At 40.8% G+C, this 23906-nt stretch overlaps 1 protein-coding gene across 1 annotated transcript; it reads left to right on the forward strand.

Moving 5' to 3' along the window:
• Positions 1-1740: 1740 nt before the first annotated feature.
• sall4 (spalt-like transcription factor 4) lies at positions 1741-12184 on the forward strand (the record flags this gene model as incomplete). Its single annotated transcript, XM_079574869.1, is given in 5 exon segments — positions 1741-1813; positions 4080-6362; positions 7905-8209; positions 11734-12060; positions 12062-12184. Coding segments are annotated over 5 exon segments (3111 nt in total).
• Between the last annotated feature and the right edge of the window lie 11722 nt (positions 12185-23906).

Consider the following 23906-nt stretch of genomic DNA (forward strand, 5'->3'; position numbering starts at 1 on the left):
GTTTGCGATTTTCTGGTTGTGTTACATTCCAAAAACACATCGGCTGCTGCTTAAAACCCCCAAGTGGTCAAGTCCAGTCATACAGGTGTCCGTGCATATATACAGCACAAATACACATCATTTTGTTGTTGTTTTTTCATTACTTTTGTGGCTTTGTCATTGTGTTTTATCACTTTTTTGTGGCTTTTTTCATTGCTTTGTTGCTGTGTTTTTGTCTCTTTTTTGTTGTTGTTTTTTTGTCATGTTTTTGTTGGTTTTTGTAACTTTTTTGCTGGATTTTTGACACTTTTTTATGGATTTGTGACACTTTTTTTTGCTGGATTTTTGTCGTTTTTTCTGCTGGATTTTTGACACTTTTTTTGCTGGATTTTTGTCACTTTTTTGCTGGATTTTTGTCACTTTTTTGCTGGATTTTTGTCACTTTTTTTGCTGGATTTTTGTCACTTTTTTGCTGGATTTTTGTCACTTTTTATGGATTTTTGTCTTTTTTGCTGGATTTTTGACACTTTTTTTATGGATTTTTGACACTTTTTTTCTGGATTTTTGTCACTTTTTTGCTGGATTTTTGACACTTTTTTTTATGGATTTTTGACACTTTTTTTCTGGATTTTTGACACTTTTTTTTCTGGATTTTTGACACTTTTTTGCTGGATTTTTGTCACTTTTTTTGCTGGATTTTTGTCACTTTTTCTGCTGGATTTTTGTCACTTTTTTGCTGGATTTTTGTCACTTTTTTGCTGGATTTTTGTCACTTTTTTTGCTGGATTTTTGTCACTTTTTTTATGGATTTTTGTCACTTTTTTTATGGATTTTTGTCACTTTTTCTGCTGGATTTTTGTCACTTTTTTTGCTGGATTTTTGTCACTTTTTTGCTGGACTTTTGTCACTTTTTTTGCTGGATTTTTGTCACTTTTTTTGCTGGATTTTTGTCACTTTTTCTGCTGGATTTTTGTCACTTTTTTGCTGGATTTTTGTCACTTTTTTGCTGGACTTTTGTCACTTTTTTAATGGATTTTTGTCACTTTTTTTCTGGATTTTTGTCACATTTTTTGCTGCTTTCACGGCACATTTTTGTCCCGCGTTCATCCTCGTTTTCGTTTCCCTCTTTTGCCGCTTTTCTTTTGAGCTTTTAGATTTGGGCAAAGCTTGGTTAAGGGCCAGCCCGGTGGCCCTCGAGCCAGTGGTCCTCCTGCGCTCTCCCAGAATGGACACATGGCCGGTCCGCCCCTGGTGCCAAACAGCACGGACCTGCTCTGGAAACATGTTTTCATCCATGTCTTCAGAAGAGTTGGACGATGATGGAACTGTCGCCCGTAAAGGACATGTAAGTGTTTCCTATTGGCCCTTGAGAAAGGCTGGTCAAAAGTCTCGCCCTCTTCCCCGCGCGGAGGGAGCAGTGGGGGGGGAGGCTCGGCGTGTGGGCCCTGCCCCCTGGCTCAAGCCGCGGCCAGTGGCAGCGCAGCGCCCGCCCCCCCCCCCCCCCCCCCCCCCCCCCCCCCCCCGGGCGCCGCGCAGCTCCCGTCAATAGGAGCGCATTTGAATAATGTGCGAGCGCCTGGACCGGAGCCAATCAGCTGTCGGGGCTCCGTGATAAATCGCAATGCATTATTGATAATAATAATCACGCTGACATGCGCATTTCTCCCCCCCCTTGAGGAGCTGATTTTCCAGAGGCGAAGAATTTGCTGAAGAAGCGGTGGGAAATTAGTCCAGAAAGTCTCCGCTCCGGATGGTTGCGCCATGTCGAGACGCAAGCAAGCCAAGCCGCAGCACATCCACTCGGACGAGCCGGGCTCCTCCGCGCACACTCACGGTAAGAGCAAACTTTACAGCGTCTCGGCTCGGACCCTGGAACCTGTGGATTCTTTTGGGCTTTTTTCCTCAGCCTCAACGGACACGCGGAAACTTTTTAGCTCTGCTGCGCGATGAATGAACTCACGCGAGGATGGAGGAAAGTGGCGAAAGTACGACTCTTTTTTTCCTGGTGTGAACGCAGGTGTTGAACTGCGGCGGCTTTAAACCCAATTTGGACCTTTGTTCATTCACGAGAACCAAAAAATGCCAAATATTTGATCACTTTATTGATACAGCCTTCCGCCTTTGCTCTGTTGTTGAAAACCACAGCCTTTTTTCCCCCATTTCCTGAGCTCCGAGTCAACATTAAAGTCTGTGAACCCTTTAAACTTCCTCCACTGCTCTGGTTTAGTCTCTTTTATATTGGACTGGGTGTAACTAACTCTCCAATCAAACCGTATGAAATGATAGATACGCGTCTCCAAAGCGCAATCACGTGCCCCCCCTTTTAAAGTCCACTCTTTCACCTTTTCCTTCACCTTTTTCCTTCACTTTTTTTTTACTGTACGTGGCCCCCGCGCTGTTCTGCTCGGACCCGGATGAAACATGTGCGTCGAGGGTTCGAAACAAAGGTGCCCCAGAACTGTGTGAAATGTGAGTCTGACCCGAAGGCAATAAATCCCCCCCAGTTTAATGCATGACTGTTTCCTTTCGTACATATGGAGCGGTGGGGGAGGGATGGAGCCCTGGCCTCTGGGTGGGGGTGTGTGGGGGGGTTCGCTTTTGGTGCTGCTGCCATAAAATTAACATCGACTCACCTTTTCTTTTTTTGTTTTGGGAGGGGGTTAAAACAGTGGGTTTCTCAGCGGAGCCTGGTGCGTAATGCGTAAAATGCGTAAAATGCGTAATGCGTAATGGTGTTTGTCTGGTGTTTGTTCAACTCTTGGTGAAGTTTTGGCTGCGCTCGCAAATCAAATGTTTGCCTGACCTCACGTCATATCTGCTCTGCTAAAGGTGACGGGGTCATGCGCCGCCTAGTGGTGAACCAGCGCCATGCGGAATGTTTCAACTGTTCTTTTTTTTTGGTGTAGGTCAGAGTTTTGTCTCTTTTTTTTGGGTTGATCGAATTAACCCGGCGCTGCTTTCGTCACTGAAACCTGGAGCCTGTTTTTTTTTTTTATCACAGTTCGGAGTCGTCGTGGCTCCATTGTCTCAGAAGCAATTAACAAGTCAAATGGCGCGGGCTCATAAAGATGCAAAGTCTCGCTCCTTTTCTCTCCATGCGAAAGTCTTGCATTACCATCTTTATTGTGGCGCTGCGCGTTTCTGTCGACGCTGGAACCGGGCCTGGGTGTTGGCCCCGGGTTTATGTTAAAAAGTAACAGGGGCCTTTATCAAAGCCGGTGCTCAGAAGTGGCCGGTGGAGGTGGCGCTCGCGGTGCGTCAGGGGAGCAGCGCCCTCTGCTGGCCGCAAACACAACAGGCGTTCGAAGCTGAAGTTGGATAAAAGCTTGTAAATGAAAATAGCCTGCACTGCAAAAAGTATTTAACTAGATCAGTATAAACATCTCAATTTGAGCACAATAATCAAAATTGTAGTTGTTTTGACGAGTTAAGAAGTTGTTGGGCATTTGTCCCGGATTATTTCACTTGTTCTGAGATGTTTCTGACTCGTTTCGATACATTTCGTCCTTATTTCAGGTCATTTTCTTTGCCAATGGGGAAAGAAAATTGGTCTCATCTCATTGGCAATTTTACTTCCTTATTTCAAGCGAGATTTACCCTAGAACTGGTCTGAAATGTCAAAACAAGAAACATTTCCTCAATTCAAGTCATTAAAGACAATGCTTGATATTCACTTTTTGCAGTGTGTGTTTTTTTCATGTAAATCTGGTGCACTACAAAAAGTAAATATCAAGCATTGGCTAAATGACTTAAACTGAGGATCTTGTTTTGAGGAAGATTTTTTTGCTTGTTTGAGGACATTTCAGACTGGTTCTATGGTAGCTATCACTTGAAATAAGAAAGTAACACTGCCAATGGGACGAGACGATTTTTCTTACCCCATTGGCAGAGAAACTTACTTGAAAGAACGGCGAAATGTATCGGAACGAGTCAGAAACATCTCAGAACAAGTGAAATAATCCAGGTCAAATGCCCGACTAAATCTTAACTAGTCAAAATAACAAAAATTTGGATTATTATGCTCAAATTGAGACATCTTTTTGCAGTGTGTGTTCTGAGTGTCTTTTCGTGGCTGAACGTTGTGTTGTTTTTTGTTGCAGGCGCAGACCTCGAGGAGCCTGGGAGTGAAGTGAAGCGTCTCCGGATGGACGAGACCAGAGTCTGCAGTGGCTGCTGCGCCGAGTTCTTCGATGAAGCCGAGTTCATTGAGCATGAGAAGAATTGCACTAAGAACCAGCAGGTTGTGATCATGAAAGAGGGAGACGGCTCTGTGCCGGAGGAGTTCTCCCAGGACTCCCCTGATCTCAGTGACCCGGAGGACGGTCAGTCCAGCAGCCACTCTCCACAGACCGGCCCCGAGCCTCCGGACCGCGGCGAGGAGTCCACAGAGGAGACGGCGCAGACAGACCTCTCTGACCTGGCCTTCTCCTCCTCCCCTCCGGACTCCAACGTGACGCTGGAGGCTCTGGCTGACACCAAAGTGGCCGTGTCCCAGCACGTGTCGTCCGCCTCTGCTCAGGAAACGGCGCAGGTGATCCCGCTCATCATGGAGCAGCTGGTCTGTCTGCAGCAGCAGCAGCTCCAGCAGATCCAGCTCACGGAGCAGATCCGAATTCAGATCGCCATGATGACGCCCCACGGTCTCCAAGCAGGGGCCATAGACCCTCTGAAGGCTCTGGGAGCGCACCTGTCCCAGCAGCTCTCGGCTGCAGCTGCTCTGATCGGGAAGAGAACAGGCGGCCAGGCTCTGCCAGTGGAGGCCAAGCCAGGAAAACTCCCTCTGTCTAACGGTGCCGCTGCCACAGCTCTAAAGACTGATGTTTTAAAAGGCATTCCAGATTTGACCGGCCGCCTCCCTGCACTGCTGCCCCAGTCGCCCGGATTCATGGGCTTCCCACCGAGCTTCAACGGGGCAGACGTCGCCAAAAAGGCCAAGGCTAAAATCATCAGCATCCCCACAGAACCCAAGCCCGGCGACTCCATGTACAAGCACAAGTGTAAATACTGCGGGAAAAGCTTTGGCAACGACAGCGCTCTGCAGATCCACCTGCGCTCGCACACGGGGGAGCGGCCCTTCAAGTGCAACATCTGTGGGAACCGCTTCACCACCAAAGGCAACCTCAAAGTGCATTTCCAAAGACACAAAGACAAGTATCCCACTATTCCCATGAACCCCCACCCTGTGCCCGAACACCTGGACAATGTCCCCACCAGCAGCGGCATCCCCTTCGGCATGTCCATCCCCCTGGACGAGTCCAACATGGGCGACCTGAAGCTGCCCCCGTCCATGCCCAGCTTCAAGGCGTTCGACGGCATCGGCGCCGACTGCTTCTCCCAGAGGCCGTCCCCGTCCACCAGCGAAGGCTCTCCCTCCGTGTCCATGTACGGCCCCGACTCGGGGCTGGACCAGAAGGACTCGAAGGACCTGCTCGGGGCCCTGCACGCCCTGAACGGGTCCGTCTCAGGAGAGAGCTCCGGCACCGCCAAGCTGCAGCAGATGGTGGACGGGCTGGATAAGAGGACCAACGACCCCAACGAGTGCCTGATCTGTCACCGGGTGCTCAGCTGCCAGAGCTCGCTGAAGATGCATTACCGCACACACACCGGCGAGCGACCGTACAAGTGCAAGATCTGCGGCCGCGCCTTCTCCACCAAAGGCAACCTCAAGGCCCACTACGGGGTGCACCGCGCCAACACCCCCCTCAAAATGCAGCACTCCTGTCCCATCTGCCAGAAGAAGTTCACCAACGCCGTGGTCCTGCAGCAGCACATCCGCATGCACATGGGCGGCCAGATCCCCAACACGCCCTTCACCGAGAACCAGTTCGAGGCCGGCGACGCCATGGATTCCCCCCTCGCGGACGAGAAATCCCTGGACATGAGCGGGTTTGACGCCGCAATGGAGGAGCAAGAGGCAGAGATGAGCAACGAGAAGGCAAACGACGCGCCTGACCCCGTCACCCCCGCCCTGGGAGAAAGCAGCCCCCCTCCCAACGTGTTCTCCAGTCTAGATGTGCTCAAAAACCTCACGTCTGCGTTGGCGCTGAAACGGCAAACGAGCGCGGCGTCAGACAGCGAGGTCACGCCCCGGGAGTCCCCGAAGAGAGAGCCCGACTATCACAGCGGCCGCAGCCCGGGCGTTTCGGACTCCGCCATGTCGTCCTCCCCCCCCGTGAACCCCGCGGTGATGAGCGGAAAGTTTCCCGGCTCAGAGGAGTTCAGCGCCGTCGGGCCCAAGCAAGAGCCCGACGCCGGCGGGGCCCAAGAGGGAGGCGAGCTGAGCGGGGCCCTCGACCTGACGTCCTCCAGCAGCTTCACCCCCAAAGCGATTAAAGACGAGCCGACCACGCCCTACACCAACGGAGACTACGGCCTGTCGAACGGTACGTGCACACACTTTCAACCTCTTAACTCCCACCTGAACATGGTTTCTGCTGTTCTCCAGATTCTCCAAATCTAAAAGCTTCTTCAAAATAATGACAAAAAACGAGAAAATGAGGATGTAAATTGACAAAAATGACAAAAACCCAGCAAAACAATGACACAAATCCAGCAGAAAAAGTGACAAAAATCCAGCAGGAAAAAGTGACAAAAAAACAGCAGGAAAAAGTGACAAAAAAACAGCAGAAAAAGTGACAAAAAAACAGCAGAAAAAGTGACAAAAAAAACGGCAAAAAAGTGACAAAAATCCAGCAAAAAAGTGACAAAAATCCAGCAAAAAAGTGACAAAAATCCAGCAAAAAAGTGACAAAAATCCAGCAAAAAATTACAAAAATCCAGCCAAAAAGTGACAAAAATCCAGCCAAAAAGTGACAAATCCAGTAAAAAAGTGACAAAAATCCAGCAGGAAAAAGTGACAAAAATCCAGCAAAAAAAGTGACAAAAATCCAGCAAAAAAAGTGACAAAAATCCAGCAAAAAGTGACAAAAATCCAGCAAAAAAGTGACAAAAATCCAGCAAAAAATTACAAAAATCCAGCAGGAAAAGTGACAAAAATCCAGCAAAAAAGTGACAAAAATCCAGCAAAAAAGTGACAAAAATCTAGCAAAAAAGTGACAAAAATCCAGCAAAAAAGTGACAAAAATCCAGCAAAAAAGTGACAAAAATCCAGCAAAAAAGTGACAAAAATCCAGCAAAAAAGTGACAAATCCAGTAAAAAAGTGACAAAAATCCAGCAAAAAAAGTGACAAAAATCCAGCAAAAAAAGTGACAAAAATCCAGCAAAAAAAGTGACAAAAATCCAGCCAAAAAGTGACAAAAATCCAGCCAAAAAGTGACAAAAATCCAGCCAAAAAGTGACAAAAATCCAGCAGAAAAAGTGACAAAAATCCAGCAGAAAAAGTGACAAAAATCCAGCAAAAAATTACAAAAAAAACTGCTAAAAAATTACAAAAATCCAGCAGAAAAAGTGACAAAAAATTACAAAAATCCAGCAAAAAAGTGACAAAAACACATAAGGGAAATAAAAAGTGACGACAATGGCAAAGAGGAGAGAATGCCTTTGGTTTTAGGAGGTTAAACCTGTTTTGTAAAAAAAAAATGTAAAATGGCAATTTGTCTGAGAACGTTGCAATTCCAACTTCTCTTGTCCCGAGTCTACAGTGCACATGTTAAACTGGGCCAGGGGGGTTAGGATTTCAGAAGAAGCGCATCTACTGGGGTTTTCACACTTTTCTCACAATGTAATATTTGACCTCGCCACCAGGCCTGGATCAAGAAACTCCAAAAAACAGTTTGAGGAACGCTGACCTAAAATCAAAGCCACATTTTAATAATTACTCCATACAAGATCAATCAAAGTTTATTTCTATAACAGTGCTTTACATAAAAAAAACATCAACCTTAAATGACATAAAACTGCAAGCATAACAAAACCTAATGGAATGAAATCTGCCCTGTATCTAACGTTTGTGTACTGATTCCAGGTCAGAGTCCCCTGCCCTTCATGAGGATACCCCCGAGCCTGGCCAGTCTGGAGATGAAGATTCCCCCGGATAACCCTCTGGGCGCCCACGGCCTGTTCACCTCTCACATGCCTCAGGGAACGGCCATGGCGTCCAGCGTGTCCTCCGCCCCGCGACGATCCACCAAGCAGCACGTGTGCAACGTCTGCACCAAGAACTTCTCCTCGGCGTCGGCGCTGCAGATCCACGAGCGCACGCACACGGGCGAGAAGCCTTTCGGCTGCCACATCTGCGGGCGAGCCTTCACCACCAAGGGAAACCTCAAGGTACGTTTCCATCTGGATCAAACAGCATAACAGAAAACCATCCTTTGCCACATTTAGCTCAGTCAGCTCCAGAGAAAAGGCTCAGTTTTGGATAAAGGCTGCAAACTGTTACATATTTTTTCAGTACCGGTACTTTACGCTGCAAAAGGTATTTAACTAGATCAGTATAAACATCAAAATCTTAGTTGTTTTGACTAGTTAAGAAGTTGTTGGGCATTTGTCCTAGATTATTTCACTTGTTCTGAGATGTTTGACTCGTTTCGATACATTTCGTCCTTATTTCAGGTCATTTTCTTTGCCAATGGGGTAAGAAAATTGGTCTTATCTCATTGGCAGTTTAACTTTCTTATTTCAAGCGAGATTTACCCTAGAACTGGTCTGAAATGTCCTCAAACAAGCAAAGGAAACTCGGTCCGATCAGGAAAAGTGTCTAAATGAGTGAAAACCGCTCAAAACAAACATTTCCTCAATTCAAGTCATTAAGACAATGCTTGATATTGACCTAAAATATACTTTTTTCAATACCTATACTAAAATATTTTTCATCTAGAACCAGAAAACAGAACAATTATGCTAATTTATTTGCATTTCTTTAAAATGTGTATTATCTATTTGAGCTGAAAAACCAAGTAACTTCCTTTTTAGTGCTGTTCCCGGACCTACACTACAAATATCAAGCATTGGCTTAAATGACTTAAATTGAGGAAATGTTTCTTGTTTTGAGCGGTTTTCACTCATTTAGACACTTTTCCTGATCGGACCAAGTTTGCTTTGCTTGTTTGAGGACATTTCAGACCAGTTCTAGGGTAAGTCTCGCTTGAAATAAGAAAGTAAAATTGCCAATGAGACAAGACCAATTTTCTTTCCCCATTGGCAAAGAAAATGACCTGAAATAAGGACGAAATGTATCGAAACGAGTCAGAAACATCTCAGAACAAGTGAAATAATCCAGGACAAATGCCCAAGAACTTCTTAACCAGTCAAAACAACTAAAATTTGGAATATTATGCTCAAATTGAGATGTTTATACTGATCTAGTTAAATACTTTTGCAGTGTAACAGGTTGTGTAGAACTTAAACCTTTTTTTCGATTCCCTGCTGGCATAGTTAAACTCGGCACTGGTTTTTGAGCCTTTTCCCCGTGATCCACAGGTTGGTGCTTCAGTCCCAGCTCAAACCAGGGCATACTGTACCACTGACTACTTTAAGTTTGATTTGCCCTGAAGAACTTTGAGGTCGAGACCCTTTTTCAGAAGTATTTATATAAAAAGGGCCATTATGGTAATATTGGGTAAAGCAATCGGCAAGTTTATTTGTAGAGCACAATTCATACACACGGCATAGAAATACAAGGAAACAAATAAAATAAAATAAATAAATCAATTATAGTAAAAGGCAAGAATGCAGATGAAATACTTTAAGTTGAAGTCGTATACGCAGGTAAAAAATACTGCACAAAGCCTTATATATCGCACATGGCGTCTTCAATATGGACAAATGTCATTCTTAGCCTCGTTTTGTTCCAAGTTTTTTTAGGATTGTACATTTAGTTGTGCTAAAATGTGAGGGGAAAAAAACAAATTGCACTGGACTTTAGTTTAACCTCTTAACCCCCGCTTGAACCGAGGTGAGCTTTAAAATCTAAAAGCTTCTTGAAAAAAGTGTCAAAATAGCAAAAAAAATGAGACTAAAACAAGGATGTAAATGCAACAAAAAAGTCAGAGTTTTGTAGGTCTTAGATTTCAAGTGAAGCGTTACACTGGCCAATAGGCTGTGAACCTTTACATTTGGGTAAAGCTGAACTGGAGAAAATGCACTTGGTTAAAGCGGGGATTAAGAGGTTAAAACAGATGGAACGTGCTGTTTAAATTGTTTAGTGATGGTCTGGAAGTCGACATCCATTACTAATTATAGAAAATGTGCAAAATCCTCCTCCTTGTCTTGCATTTTGATAAGTAATAATATAAAGATGTTGTTTTTTTGTAAAGTCGTTCCTTCCCGGATCTCAGCCTGTCAGGTCCAATCAGGAGGGAGGGGGAGGAGCTTGATCTTTTACTTGAGAAAATTCCCATTTTGCAAATTAACAATGGTTAAAGAGGGGAGGAATTTGATTGTCTACATTTCAGATTTCACTCAACTCACTTTGCAGACTTACATACTGTCACTTTAATAATTTAATAACTCCACTGTTGAAATTGCAACGACGAAAAACGAGAAGAAAATTAGGATGTTAATTGACAAAAATGATAAAAATCCAGCAGAAAGTGACAAAAATCCAGTAAGAAAAGTGACAAAAATTCAGCAAAAAAGAGACAAAAATCCAGCAGAAAAAGTGATAAAAATCCAGCAGAAAAAGTGATAAAAATCCAGCAGAAAAAGTGACAAAAATCCAGTGAAAAAGTGACAAAATCCAGCAAAAAGTGACACAAATCCAGCAAGAAAAGTGACAAAAATCCAGCAAGAAAAGCGACAAAAATCCAGCAGAAAAAGTGACAAAAATCCAGCAAAAAGTGACAAAAATCCAGCAAAAAGTGACAAAAATCCAGCAAGAAAAGTGACAAAAATCCATCAAAAAGTGACAAATTCCAGCAGAAAAGTGACAAAAACCCAGTTGAAAAAGTGACAAAAACCCAGTTGAAAAAGTGACAAAAATCCAGCAAAAAGTGACAAAAATCCAGTAAGAAAAGTGACAAAAATCCAGTTAGAAAGTAACAAAAAAACAGCAAAAAAGTGACAAAAATCCAGCAAGAAAAGTGACAAAAATCCATCAAAAAGTGACAAAAATCCAGCAAGAAAAGTGACAAATTCCAGCAAGAAAAGTGACAAAAATCCATCAAAAAGTGACAAATTCCAGCAGAAAAGTGACAAAAACCCAGTTGAAAAAGTGACAAAAATCCAGCAGAAAAAGTGACAAAAATCCAGCAAAAAGTGACAAAAATCCAGTAAGAAAAGTGACAAAAATCCAGTTAGAAAGTAACAAAAAAACAGCAAAAAAGTGACAAAAATCCAGCAAGAAAAGTGACAAAAATCCATCAAAAAGTGACAAAAATCCAGCAAGAAAAGTGACAAATTCCAGCAAGAAAAGTGACAAAAATCCATCAAAAAGTGACAAATTCCAGCAGAAAAGTGACAAAAACCCAGTTGAAAAAGTGACAAAAATCCAGCAGAAAAAGTGACAAAAATCCAGCAAGAAAAGTGACAAAAATCCACCATAAAAGTGACCAAAAAGTGACCAATCGAACAAAAAAAGTGACAAAACAGCAACAAAAAAGTGACAATAATCCAGCAAAAAAATATTGTCACTACTATCACTTTAATAATTGAATAATTCCACTGTTGAAATTGCAATATTCAATAAATGTTGGGAATGTTGCATCTAGTTTTGAGTATAATATTGAATGGTTATTGAGGGCCTAAAATGGAATACCGTAATATATATCAATAATACTTTTGCATCCCTTCATTTGAAGTGTAATTCAAATCCAGATGTTGACTCCTAACCTCCCCCCGTCCCGTGTGTCCAGGTGCACATCGGAACGCACATGTGGAACAGCAGCTCTCGCCGCGGCCAGCGCCTGTCCCTGGACAACCCCATGGCCCTGATGGCGATGACCGCGGACCCCAAGCTGCTCCCCTCCTCCAAAGACCTCCCCGCCCCCCCGCACCCGGGACCCCTCCCACCCCCTCCTCCTCCTCCTCCCCCGCCTCCCCCCGCCTCCCACCACCTCAGCTTCGACCCCTCGCTCTGGAACCAGTACGCCGCCGCGGCCTTCAGCGGCGGCCTCACCATGAAGGCCAACGAGATCTCCGTCATCCAGGGGGGGGGCATCCCGCTCCCGGGCAGCCCCGCCGGGGGGGGGGCCCCTGATCGGGTCCACGGGCGGCATGGGCGACATGGAGAAGAACGGCTCGGACGGCGTGCCCAAGCCGCCGTTCCCGCACTTCATGGAGGAGGGTAAAATCGCGGTGAACTAGGCGTGAACTAGCCCACAGCGCAAAGTGAGATCCAGATCAGTCAGGAAAAAGAAGAGAAACATCTTTATTCAGCAGGTTTTTTGTGATCAGACTAGGATTGTTTCAAGAGGCCGGTTTCACTCAAATCACCAAAGAAACGCTGCCATATTGTCATGATTTTTACAAACTCTATCACCAATTTGTTTTGTTTTTTCCGCAAATTGTGTCGAACGAGACTTGAATAACACACAATTAGCGCTCAAAGCTAAAACGGAACAAAATGAGGAAAAACCATGACAAAAACTGAACTTTTATACCTTTTTATATATGGCAACACATCCTAAAACAAACTCAGGGAGATGAAAGGCGATTTTTTTGCGATCTATCGTGGCCTCTTTGCGATACAGTTATTGCGATATTTTAGCCCGATTTTTGAATCAAGTAATTTGAGAATTGAAGGATTGAAACGAGTCCGAAAATGTCTCTCCCTGCACTGGAAAAAATGCCATCTTATCTTAGAAAAATAGCTTGATTTGTGCTTGAAATAAGACTTTTGATGCTGATTTTGACTAGGTTTCGACTCGTCTTGAAATAAGATTTGCCAATGGAACAAGAATTAATTTGCTCAAAATAAGACAGATTAACTTGAACGCTTAAGATAAGACAAAAAAAACCCTGAAATGAGACAAAATGGTTAAAGACGAGAAAAATCTGTCTAGTTCCGTTGTCAAAACCGTATCAAAAGCAGCATTAAAAGTCTTATTTCAAGCACTTTTAAGTCATTTTTGTCTAAGATGAGATTTCATTTTTTCCAGTGTGATAACTAATCTGGATAAGTTTTGGAACCCGGAGTGTTCTATGAATGTCTCTTTATCACATGAGGTACAATCGCCAGAGAAATTAATGTATATTTTTGCTGCGTTTTTTGGTTTTTCAACATTAACTCTCCCTGAACTAATTTTTTGTTTTGTTTTTGTTTTTTAGTTGGAACTTGATATTACTACTGTAGTTGTATTTTATTTTGTATGCGTACTATTATATTCACACATGCGGGTATTTTTTTGTTGGAGTTCCTTCTTTTTTTCTTTTTTTTTTTTTTTTTATCGTTTGTTTCTAAGAGTTTTGAATGTAGAACCTACTTGAAACGACTTTACTGCAGACCGTCTCCTCTGGTACTTTGTTCAAGGATCGGCGACTTTAAACGTCTCGCGGTTTACAAAAAGGAAGTCATTTCTATGTTTCGGAATTTCAAAAGTGTAGTGTGTTTCTGTTTGCGACTACTTGTACTGCGTGCCATAGATTTTATGACATTTTCCCGTCGTTTAAACTTTCACGTGACGTTTTTTCTCCCTTTCGACTCATTTCCAAGTGCCTATGCTGGTCAATATTGTAAACCATAATCGCAGCTAATTTATTTGCGCTTCGTATATTCCGTAGGATTTGTTTGGATTGTTGTTTTTTTGCAAATGTTATCCGTCAGATATTTTCGCGAAAGTGGCCTACGCTTAGGTTCTTGAGCCTGCACTTTATTTCCGGTTTTAAGTTACATGAATTCTCCATATTATTTTACAAAGTTGTGCATCCTTTTTTTTTGCATCTCTTGGTTTGAAATGTCTTCACACACTCAAAAAAAAATGTTGACTTCACTGAATTGTTTCATGTTAATCTACGATGATGATTTGAGTTTGTTTTACGAGCTGTACTTGAATTATTGAGTAAAACCAACATCTACAGCAGTAATTTTAAGTTGGTTTTACAATCTGTACTTAAAATTACTGCGTAAAACCAATATCTACGGCAGTAATTTGAGTTAGTAATTTTAAGTACAGCTTCAAGAACCGAGTAAAACCAACATTGACAATAATTTGAGTTGGGTTTTACTTAGATTATTGAGTAAAAGCAACATCTACAGCAGTAATTCGAGTTGGTTCTTGAAGCTGTACTTAAATTATTGAGTAAAACCAACATCTACAGCAGTAATTCGAGTTGGTTTTACAAGCTGTACTTAAACTATTCACAATGTTGGTTTTACTCAGTAATTTTGAGTTTGTTTTACGAGCTCTGCTTAAATTATTGAGTAAAATCAACATCTACAGCAGTAATTCGAGTTGGTTCTTGAAGCTGTACTTAAATTTCTGAGTAAAACCAACATTGACAATAATTTGAGTTGGGTTTTGCAAGCTGTACTTAGATTATTGAGTAAAAGCAACATCTACGGCAGTAATTTTAAGTTGGTTATACAATCTGTACTTCAAATTACTGAGTAAAACCAACATCAACAATAATTTGAGTTTGTTTTACAAACTACTTAAAATTACTGTGTAAAACCACTATCTACGGCAGTAATTTGAGTTGGTTGTACAAGCTGTACTTAGATTATTGACAATGTTGGTTTTACTCAGTAATTTCGAGTTTGTTTTGCGAGCTCTGCTTAAATTATTGAGTAAAACCAACATCTACAGCAGTAATTCAAATTGGTTCTTGAAGCTGTACTTAAAATTACTGAGTAAAATCAACACAGACAATAATTTGAGTCGGGTTTTACAAGCTGTACTTAGATTATTGACAATGTTGGTTTTACTCAATAATTTAAGCAGAGCTCGTAAAACAAACTCAAAATTACTGAGTAAAACCAACATCAATGATTTGAGTTTGTTTTACAAACTACTTAAAATTACTGTGTAAAACCAATATCTGCGGCAGTAATTTGAGTTGGTTGTACAAGCTGTACTTAAATTATTGAGTAAAAGTAACATCTACGGCAGTAATTTAAGTTTGTTTTACAAGCTGTACTAAAAATTACTGAGTAAAACCAACATTGTCAATGATTTGAGTTTGTTTTACGAGCTGTACTTAGATTATTGAGTAAAACCAACATCTACGGCAGTAATTCGAGTTGGTTCTTGAAGCTGTACTTAAAATTACTGAGTAAAACCAACATTGACAATGATTTGAGTTGGGTTTTACAAGCTGTACTTTGATTATTGAGTAAAATCAACATCTACGGAAGTAATTTGAGTTGGTTGTACAAGCTGTACTTAAATTATTGACAACGTTGGTTTTACTCATTAATTTTGAGTTTGTTGAACGAGCTCTGCTTAAATTATTGAGTAAAACCAACATCTACGGCAGTAATTTTAAGTTGGTTCTTGAAGCTGTACTTAAAATTACTGAGTAAAACCAACATTGACAATGATTCGAGTTGGTTTTACGAGCTGTGCTTAAATTATTGAGTAAAACCAACATCTACGGCAGTAATTTGAGTTTTGTTTTACAAGCTGTACTTAAAATTGAGTAAAATCAACATAAAAAGCAACTTTGAGTGCAGTGACATCAGGATTGTTCTTGTTTATTTTCCGTGTATTTTTCTGTCTTGTAGCATTAATTTATTTATAATGCTTGGGCGTTGAGGGGCAAATTAGTTCTACCTCATTAGATGTCTCCGTGCCCCCCCGCGCTCACTGCACTGTGTTTTGCATGTTCCGATACATTTGTGGAATTGCGATGGATTATCAACCTCAAACCTGCTGAAACGCACAGTAATGATTGTATCACGGGACACTTTACACTCACTGGTTAAAACCTACGCTTAAAGAGTGACGTTTGACCATGTTTTGTCTCCTCTACGTTTTGTTTTACTGAATTACGTACAGTTAACTTAGGAATTCAGATGGAGAAAGGCGACTTAATGTGTTGAAAGTAGTTCTTTGAGTGCGGAGGAACTTGCTGTACATTCCTGAACCAGATATGCATTTGCCAAGTTGTGCCTTTTTTTAGCAAACCGTGTCAAACTGCTTTCAAGTTGTCTCTACAATTCAAGAAAAGTTGAGCCTCGTTTGGCTTGTTTACATTGTAAATGTTTTTTGTTTTTTTTTCTTTTCAAATGTTTTCTTCATGTACATGTTTCTGATTTTGAGAAATAAAATCAGGGTGACTTTTTCAACGTGGCTCTCGGTGTTGTGTTTGTCTCAGAGTTTCCGCAGGCATTAAAAAGCATTAATTCATTAGTCATTAAATTAATTATGCCAAAATTAAGGCCTTCAAAGTCATTGCATCATTTTTCCTTATAGAGACAAAACCCACAGCATTGACTAAACTGCAAAAAGTAATATCTAGAGTTAAAATGACTGGAATTAAGAATATTTACCCTGGTAAGAGTCATTCTGCCAATGGAAGTAGTTTTAAAACTTACAATAAGATAAAAAGATATATTTCAAATACAATGACAGTTATTTAATTTGAAATGCAATAAGGTATTGTTTTATGTGCGCAAATACTTGTTCTATTGGTAGATTATCTTACTTGTACTCGTCACATACTTATTTCATAATTAAATTACAAATTAAATTTGCACTCTTTAGATAGCTGTATCCAGGGCCGGACTGGGACTGAAAACCAGCCCTGGACTCTGGTCAGCCTGGCCCAAATTAGTGTAAATGTGACACTTCCACAGATACATATGTGAACCTCTGACCCCCCGCCTTAACCCAGAGCATTTTCTCCAGTTCGGCTTTACCCAAATCTGAGGTCTTCTTGACTGGAGAGCAACACTGTAACGTCTCATTTGAAAGCTAAAATCTAGAAAAGTGATGGCAACTTTTTGTCATGTTAAAGTTGGGTTTTGCTGCTTTTTCATGACTTTTTTGTGGCTTTTTGGTGTGTTTTCGTCTCTTGTTTTTCATTGTTTTTTTTGTCATGTTTTTGTTGTTTTTTCATCGCTTTTTTCATCGCTTTTTTCATTGATTTGTTGTCATTTTTTTGTCACATTTTGTTGTGTTTTTGTTGCTTATCCAGCACATTTTTGTTTTTGGATGCTTTTCTTTTATGCTTTTAGATTTGGGTAAAGCTCGGTTACGCCCGGGGGTAAGGGTAAAGTAAATTGAGGGGCCAGACCGGTGGCCCTAGAGCCAGTGGCCCTTCTGTGCTCTTCCAGAATACAGGACATATGGCCAGTCCGCCCTGGCTGTAGTGTGTTTTTACGGCATATATTTGTCAACACAAACTATGGTCGTGGAGGGTCAAAAGATGTACGACAATATTCTTAAAATTCAAAACACAAAATTGTATATATTGTTTATTGTTTTGATGTTTAGATATTTCACTTAATTTAAACTTTTTTATTTAATGAGGTCGGCACATGTAAGCTTTACTGCTTCAGCCTTCTCCATTTTGAGCATCCACAATTGTATATGAATGAAACTAAAACTAATTTTACAAAAATATTGTGCTTTCAAACATTAAGCATTTATTATACATTCATTTTAAATACTAATTATATTCTACAGCGTGGGGTCCTGAGTTGTTGGTGATTTTGGTCTGAAACAAAAGCAGCTGCAGCTCTGAAATTTTACACAATCTTTTGCTCTAAAGTTTCCCGTTGTTCCAGTTTAGTTTCGAACATTCCTCCCATTGCCGTTTGAATGTTTCAAAATCATATTAAATGAAAGATGCCTCGACTTTTTTGCATTCGTGGCATTAAAATACATAATTGTGGCACAAATTGAACTCGCCGCCGCCTGTGGAAACCCCGCAGTGCAAAGGCAACAATGACAGATCAGATCATTTGCCTATTGCTGAACCGATCTTCCCTAAAGCGCTGGTTCTGATGCTGACGCGAAGTGCAATGGCCCTCGGCTAAACTGACGGGACGGAAGTGAGGCTGCTAATCCACACCATCCGCTCACGCACACCAAACACACGCAGGCGAGGTCGATGAAGTGTCCTGCTCAAAGACACAACCACAGTCTGTGCCGAACGATCCAGCTTTATGCAGCGATGACGAGCCTCGACCCGAATAAAAACACGATAAGCCTCGATCTCACAATAGAGAGATTCACTTCTGACATTCAGCTCTCAGAAACACTCAGGACAGACAGGAAATGTGCAAACAATTAAATAGAGGAATCTTTTTAGTAGGGCTGAAACGACTAATCGATTATTGAAAGAGTCGACAACTATTTTAGTAATCGATCAATCGTTTTCTGGCTCACACAGACTAAAATGGAGCAAAAATGACCAAAAAAATGTAGTATTTTTGATGAAAACCTACTTTGATTTTATATTTAGGGTCTGTAGTGGTTTGTACAATGTAAATGTCATGAATAGAGCCTTCAAAAAACATTTCCCTTTAGTTTACTCCATCAGCACTTCCTTAACCCCTTAACCCCCGCCTGAACCCAGAGGATCTTTTTCCTCACGTCATCAGATTTTTTTTCCCATCATTTTTTTGTTGGGTATTCAACTCATTTCTGTCATTTTTTTGTCATTTTTTGTCACATTTTTTTCATTTTTTCGTCAATTTTTAATCAAATTTTGGTCATTTTTTTTGTCACATTTCCATCATTGTTTTCGTCTCAGTTTTGTTGCTATTTTCACAGCTTTTTTCCAGAAGCTTTTGGACTGGGGTGAAGCCAAACTGGAGAAAATGTGCTTGGTTCAGGTGGGAGTTTAAGGGGTTAAACAGCGCGATTTAAGCTATAATGTGATTTTTTCAAAAACTACTAAAACTTACTACACCATTCACAGCCAAGCGATTAATCGATTAATCGTAAAAAGGATCGTTGGACTAATCGATCACAATATAATCGTTAGTTGCAGCCCTATAAATTAGAATAACTGCCTTGTATAAAATGTCTCTCTCAAAATGGCTGTAGTGAATGTCTTGAAATAGGCCTCTGTCTCTTTAAGAACCTCTGAGCCTTTAGACACGCCCCCTCCACACGCTGTCTGTGGCATCAGTGGGGAGGGGGTTCTGCTGAGGAGCAGTGGTTGGTTACTCGGCTGGTGACGAAAGCTCGGAGGCGTCTCCAGGAGGTGGGGGCGTTCCTAGGAGGACTCAGGCAAACCTATCCCTAAAATGGCCGCCATCAGAGTTTTTACAGATGACTCAGAAATACGTGAATGTGCCAAGGCAACACTTCAGCCATGTTTTTAATGAGGGAGTGACAGAATAACATGATGGAAAGCTTGAAAAAGTCCATCGTGCATAACACCCCCCTTTAAAACTCCTTACTGAGTTCATCAAACGTTACAATTGCATCACAGATCTTACTTCAGCGCATTAACCTTCGACTCGGCAGCAGTGACAAGAAGAGCATTTCAATATTTTTCAAAGCAGATGTGACAAACAGGACGATGTTCATGTTGGAATTCATTTTCCAGATGAATAACATAAAACTGTACAATAGAACAAGGACGTTTCTAATCCGACTTTTTATGATGTAATAAGAGAGTTTCCCAAGTTTACACATTTCCTTTCAGATAAGTTCCAACACCAATCACCAGTCATCTATTGCAGGGGTTCCCAAACTTTTATGACCGGGACCCCAAAAATGTACACGTAAACAACTTGGGGACCCCATAAAGTTATTGTCTCTTATGCTCTTTTAGGGCAGGCGAACAGTTTAATATGCATGTAAACAGTTTATTTTTAATATTTGAACGAATTTCAACAGTTTTACACACAAAAATATACAATGAACAGTTGCATTTTTCTTTAAATTTATCTTGAAATCTTCTGGGGACCCCCAAACAACACCTCACAACCCCCCGAGGGGTCCCAACCCCCACTTTGGGAACCGCTGGTCTATTATGCTTGGTTGGTGGCCACACCGCCTTTGCTCTGCCCAATCCCGTCAGACCTTGGAAGCTCAGCAGGGAAGGGCCTGGTCGGTACTTGGATGTGAGACCGTTTGGGAACACCAGGAAGCCTAGTGAATGTAGTGAGTGAGTGAGTGAGTGGTTGGTGGTCGGAGGGGCCGATGGCGCAGACTGGTTGCCTCGCTTCCGTCAGTCTACCCCAGGGCAGCTGTGGCTACAATAGTAGCTTACCACCACCGAGTGGATGTAAAGCGTCTTTGAGTGTCCAGAAAAGCGCTAAATAAAACCAATGCATTATTATAATTATTATTAATGATGATACTGCATTTTCATATTTAGTTTCATTTCACTAAAGTATGCCGTTTTCAATCAAAAATACATCAAATTCAATGTCAGAAATGTTTGTTTGTTTGTTTGTTTGTTTGTGTAGTTTATTTGAGCCATTAACATTTTCTCTTTCTCCAGAGTTTCACAATCATACAGTTAATGGAAGCTCAAAGGGAGTCGACTGAAGCAAAAGCTCATAAACGCCGACCCCTTGTTCATGTACGTTACATTTGCAATTCATGATGCTACAGTTATACATTACTTTACATTTACCTTAAATAAACAAAGTACAATCCTCTCTGAGTATTCTATATCAGTGACAGTACACAATTATATACCTGTATGTGTTTGTGAGATAGGTTTTATCTACTGTTGTTACAATTGTCAACATAGAATCAACAGACTTTTGCAGCACCGGCAAACAAGGAGGTTTTACCATTTCATATCATTAACACAGCAATGCTAATGCTAATACAAAATAGTAATACATGTGATCAGGGGCGTAGCACCAAATTCTGGGCCCTGGGTACAAGCTATCTTGGTGGATCCCCGCTCATATTTTATGTTCTTTAACCTCAAAGCAGTTACAATTTCACAGTGTAAGTTCATTTTTTTCTATTATAACATAATTATATATAGCCTAACCAGGTGAAAAAATAGGTCAACCTAAAAAAAAATGCTTCATAAACAAACACATGGATGCGCTTAGTTCATGGTTTGTTTGTTTGTTTGTTATTTTTAAAGGGCCCGAAAATTCATCCATCATTAGCAAAATTCTGTCAAGCAACCATTGTATTTCAGCCCTGTTGTGTTTGATTCTTATAGTATCAATTATGAGGAAATTTAGAAAGTACAATACAGAACGCTTTTTGCAGCACTTTTGAGGGCCCCCGCCCTGCACTGGGCCCTGGGTACTCAGTACCCTTTACCCCCCCAGTCCGACGCCCATGCATGTGATTAGTAGTAATTGTTATTTATCATGACAATTCTTGGTAACACTTTACATTACGGGCCGGTAAGTCTGTGGTACTTATAGTGGTAATTACTAGTAATGACAGTGGTAGTTACAGTGAACTTACAGTGGTAATTACAGTGGTAAGTACTAGTATTTACAGTGGTAATTCTAGGTTATTATTGTGGTACTAAAAATCATAATTACTAGTCATTAGGGTTAGGGGTTAGGAAGACACAGAGTTACCACTTTATCTCTCATTGCTAAGAGATACAGTGGTAACTCTTAGTAGTGAATACATCTATGATACTTATTGGCCATTCAAGGATGCTACAGCAGCAATTCATAGGTAGTAAATGTGGTACTTCTACAAACAGAAGTAATTTCTAGGATTGTGTGACTATAAAACAACATAAAACAGCATTAGGGAAAACAAGAAGTACAACCTTCATTACTAAGAGTTACCACTGTATCTAGAAGTACATACCTCATAATTCTCACTATAGCATCCTTTAAGTACCTAGAATTACCAGTGTAAATACCACTGTAATTACCAAGGACTTACTGGCCCGTAATGTAAAGTGTTACCCAATTCTTCATTAATTCTTGTCATTATCAGTGAACGTCCGATTTCATATTATCGTCATATTGGACTTTATATTCTGCCATCTTGCCACTTCCTTGTTGTCATTACTATCCACTATTTGTTATCGATATTGGATCAATGACATGTCCAATGTGTAAACCCTCTAGTGAGGTGGTGTTAAAAAGCCAGAGTGTGTACTGGCCTGTTGAGAGTGGGTGGAAGCCCCGCCCAGCTGCCCTGACCAGTTGACTTGGTGGATGATGTGTACCTCCTATACTGTGTGATGTTAAAAAATATTGTCTCGAAATCCTCTCGTCCCCTGGGTCTCGACCCCCACTTTGGGAACCACTGCTCGAGACCACCCTCCTGGAGCTTTACCCTGTTGTGCATGTTTTACAGTAAAATAACAGGGAAAAAACAAAACAAACTCCTCATGAAAAGCCTCACCCACATGGTTTGGGAATCCAGCCCGGGCCCTTCGTGCTGTGAGTCCTCTGAGTTTGAGAAGCACCGCCCTGAGGCACAACATGGCCGACTCGAATGTACTTTCCCTGCTTTACATTAATGCTTCTTCCTCTGACCCAGCTATGAACATATTTTCTCTGTTCTTGAGCTACACCTGGAGACATTAATCCTGCCCTTTGCATTTTCAATGACTTCATATTTGCATGCAAAACATAAGCTCGCCTGCCCTTGCTCTGATTTGGGTTTTTCTTGCCTTAAGCAAGAGTTGCCTGAAGGTAGGATGTGTAATAAAGTACACGCAAAACCTCCCGAGAGGCTTGACCTCAGTCTGACGTTCAAAACATGGGCAATTTAGTTCATCTGGCGACATTAGGCCAAGTCTCGCGTCATTGGAATACTTAAAATGAGCATTTCTATTAAATAACAATACATTACAATTGAATGATTCATATAGTGCATTACTATACTGTAAACCAGATCATTTAGATAAAATAGCCATATTTTCATTAGCATATAATCTAATATTTTATTGTAGCCTGTGTGTGCTACTTTACCAGAGCGCCATTATTTGTTTGTAGTTTGATGAATTTCATTTTAGCAATTCTTTTTTTTTTTTTAACACCTTAACTCCCATCTGAACCAAGCACTTTTCCTCCAGTTTGGCTTTACCCCAAAAGCTGAGACGAAAACAATGATGGAAATGGGACAAAAAAGTGACGAAAACATTGATGAAAAAGTGGCAAAAATGTCACAAGAAACTGACGAAAAAATGACAAAAAATGTGACAAAAATGTGACAAAAAAATAACAAAAATGTGACGAAAAAATGACAAAAATGTGATAAAAATTGACAAAAATGTGATAAAAATGTGACAAAAAAATGACAAAAATGTGACAAAAAAAATGACAAAAATGTGACAAAAAATGACAAAAATGTGATAAAAATGTGACAAAAATGTGACAAAAAAATGACAAAAATGTGACAAAAAAATGACAAAAATGGGACAAAATTTGACAAAAAAAATGACAAAAATGTGATAAAAATGTGACAAAAAAATGACAAAAATGTGACAAAAAAATGACAAAAATGTGACAAAATTTGACCAAAAAAATGACAAAAATGTGATAAAAATGTGACAAAAAAATGACAAAAATGTGACAAAAAAATGACAAAAATGTGACAAAATTTGACAAAAAAAATGACAAAAATGTGATAAAAATGTGACAAAAAAATGACAAAAATGTGACAAAAAAATGACAAAAATGTGACAAAAATTGACAAAAATGTGATAAAAATGTGACAAAAAATGACAAAAATGTGATAAAAATGTGACAAAAAAATGACAAAAATGTGACAAAAAAATGACAAAAATGTGACAAAAAAATGACAAAATGTGACAAAAAAATGACAAAAATGTGACAAAAAAAATGACCAAAAATTGACCAAAAAACGGCAAAAATGTGACATAAATTTGACAAAAAAACTACTAAAACTTGACAAAAATTGACGACAAAAATGTGACAAAAAAATGACAATAACTTACAAAAATGAGTTGAATACCCAACAAAAAAATGATGGGAAAAAAACGTGATGACGTGAGGAAAAAGATCCTCTCGTTTCAGGCGGGACTTAAGAGGTTAAGAATTATGTCGGCGACTATTTCTATTTCTCACGGACCCGAGCGGGGGTCACGAATCCCTTTTCCTGTTAAAATGGGGGTTGCGGCGTCTAAAGGTTGAGAACCACTGCTGTAAACTGATGTATCGCATATATTGCTGTTTGTGACCTCAGCTGAACCTCTGCCACTCCAAATC

Source organism: Gobius niger (assembly GCF_951799975.1).
Source record: "Gobius niger genome assembly, chromosome: 17".
NCBI lineage: Eukaryota > Metazoa > Chordata > Actinopteri > Gobiiformes > Gobiidae > Gobius > Gobius niger.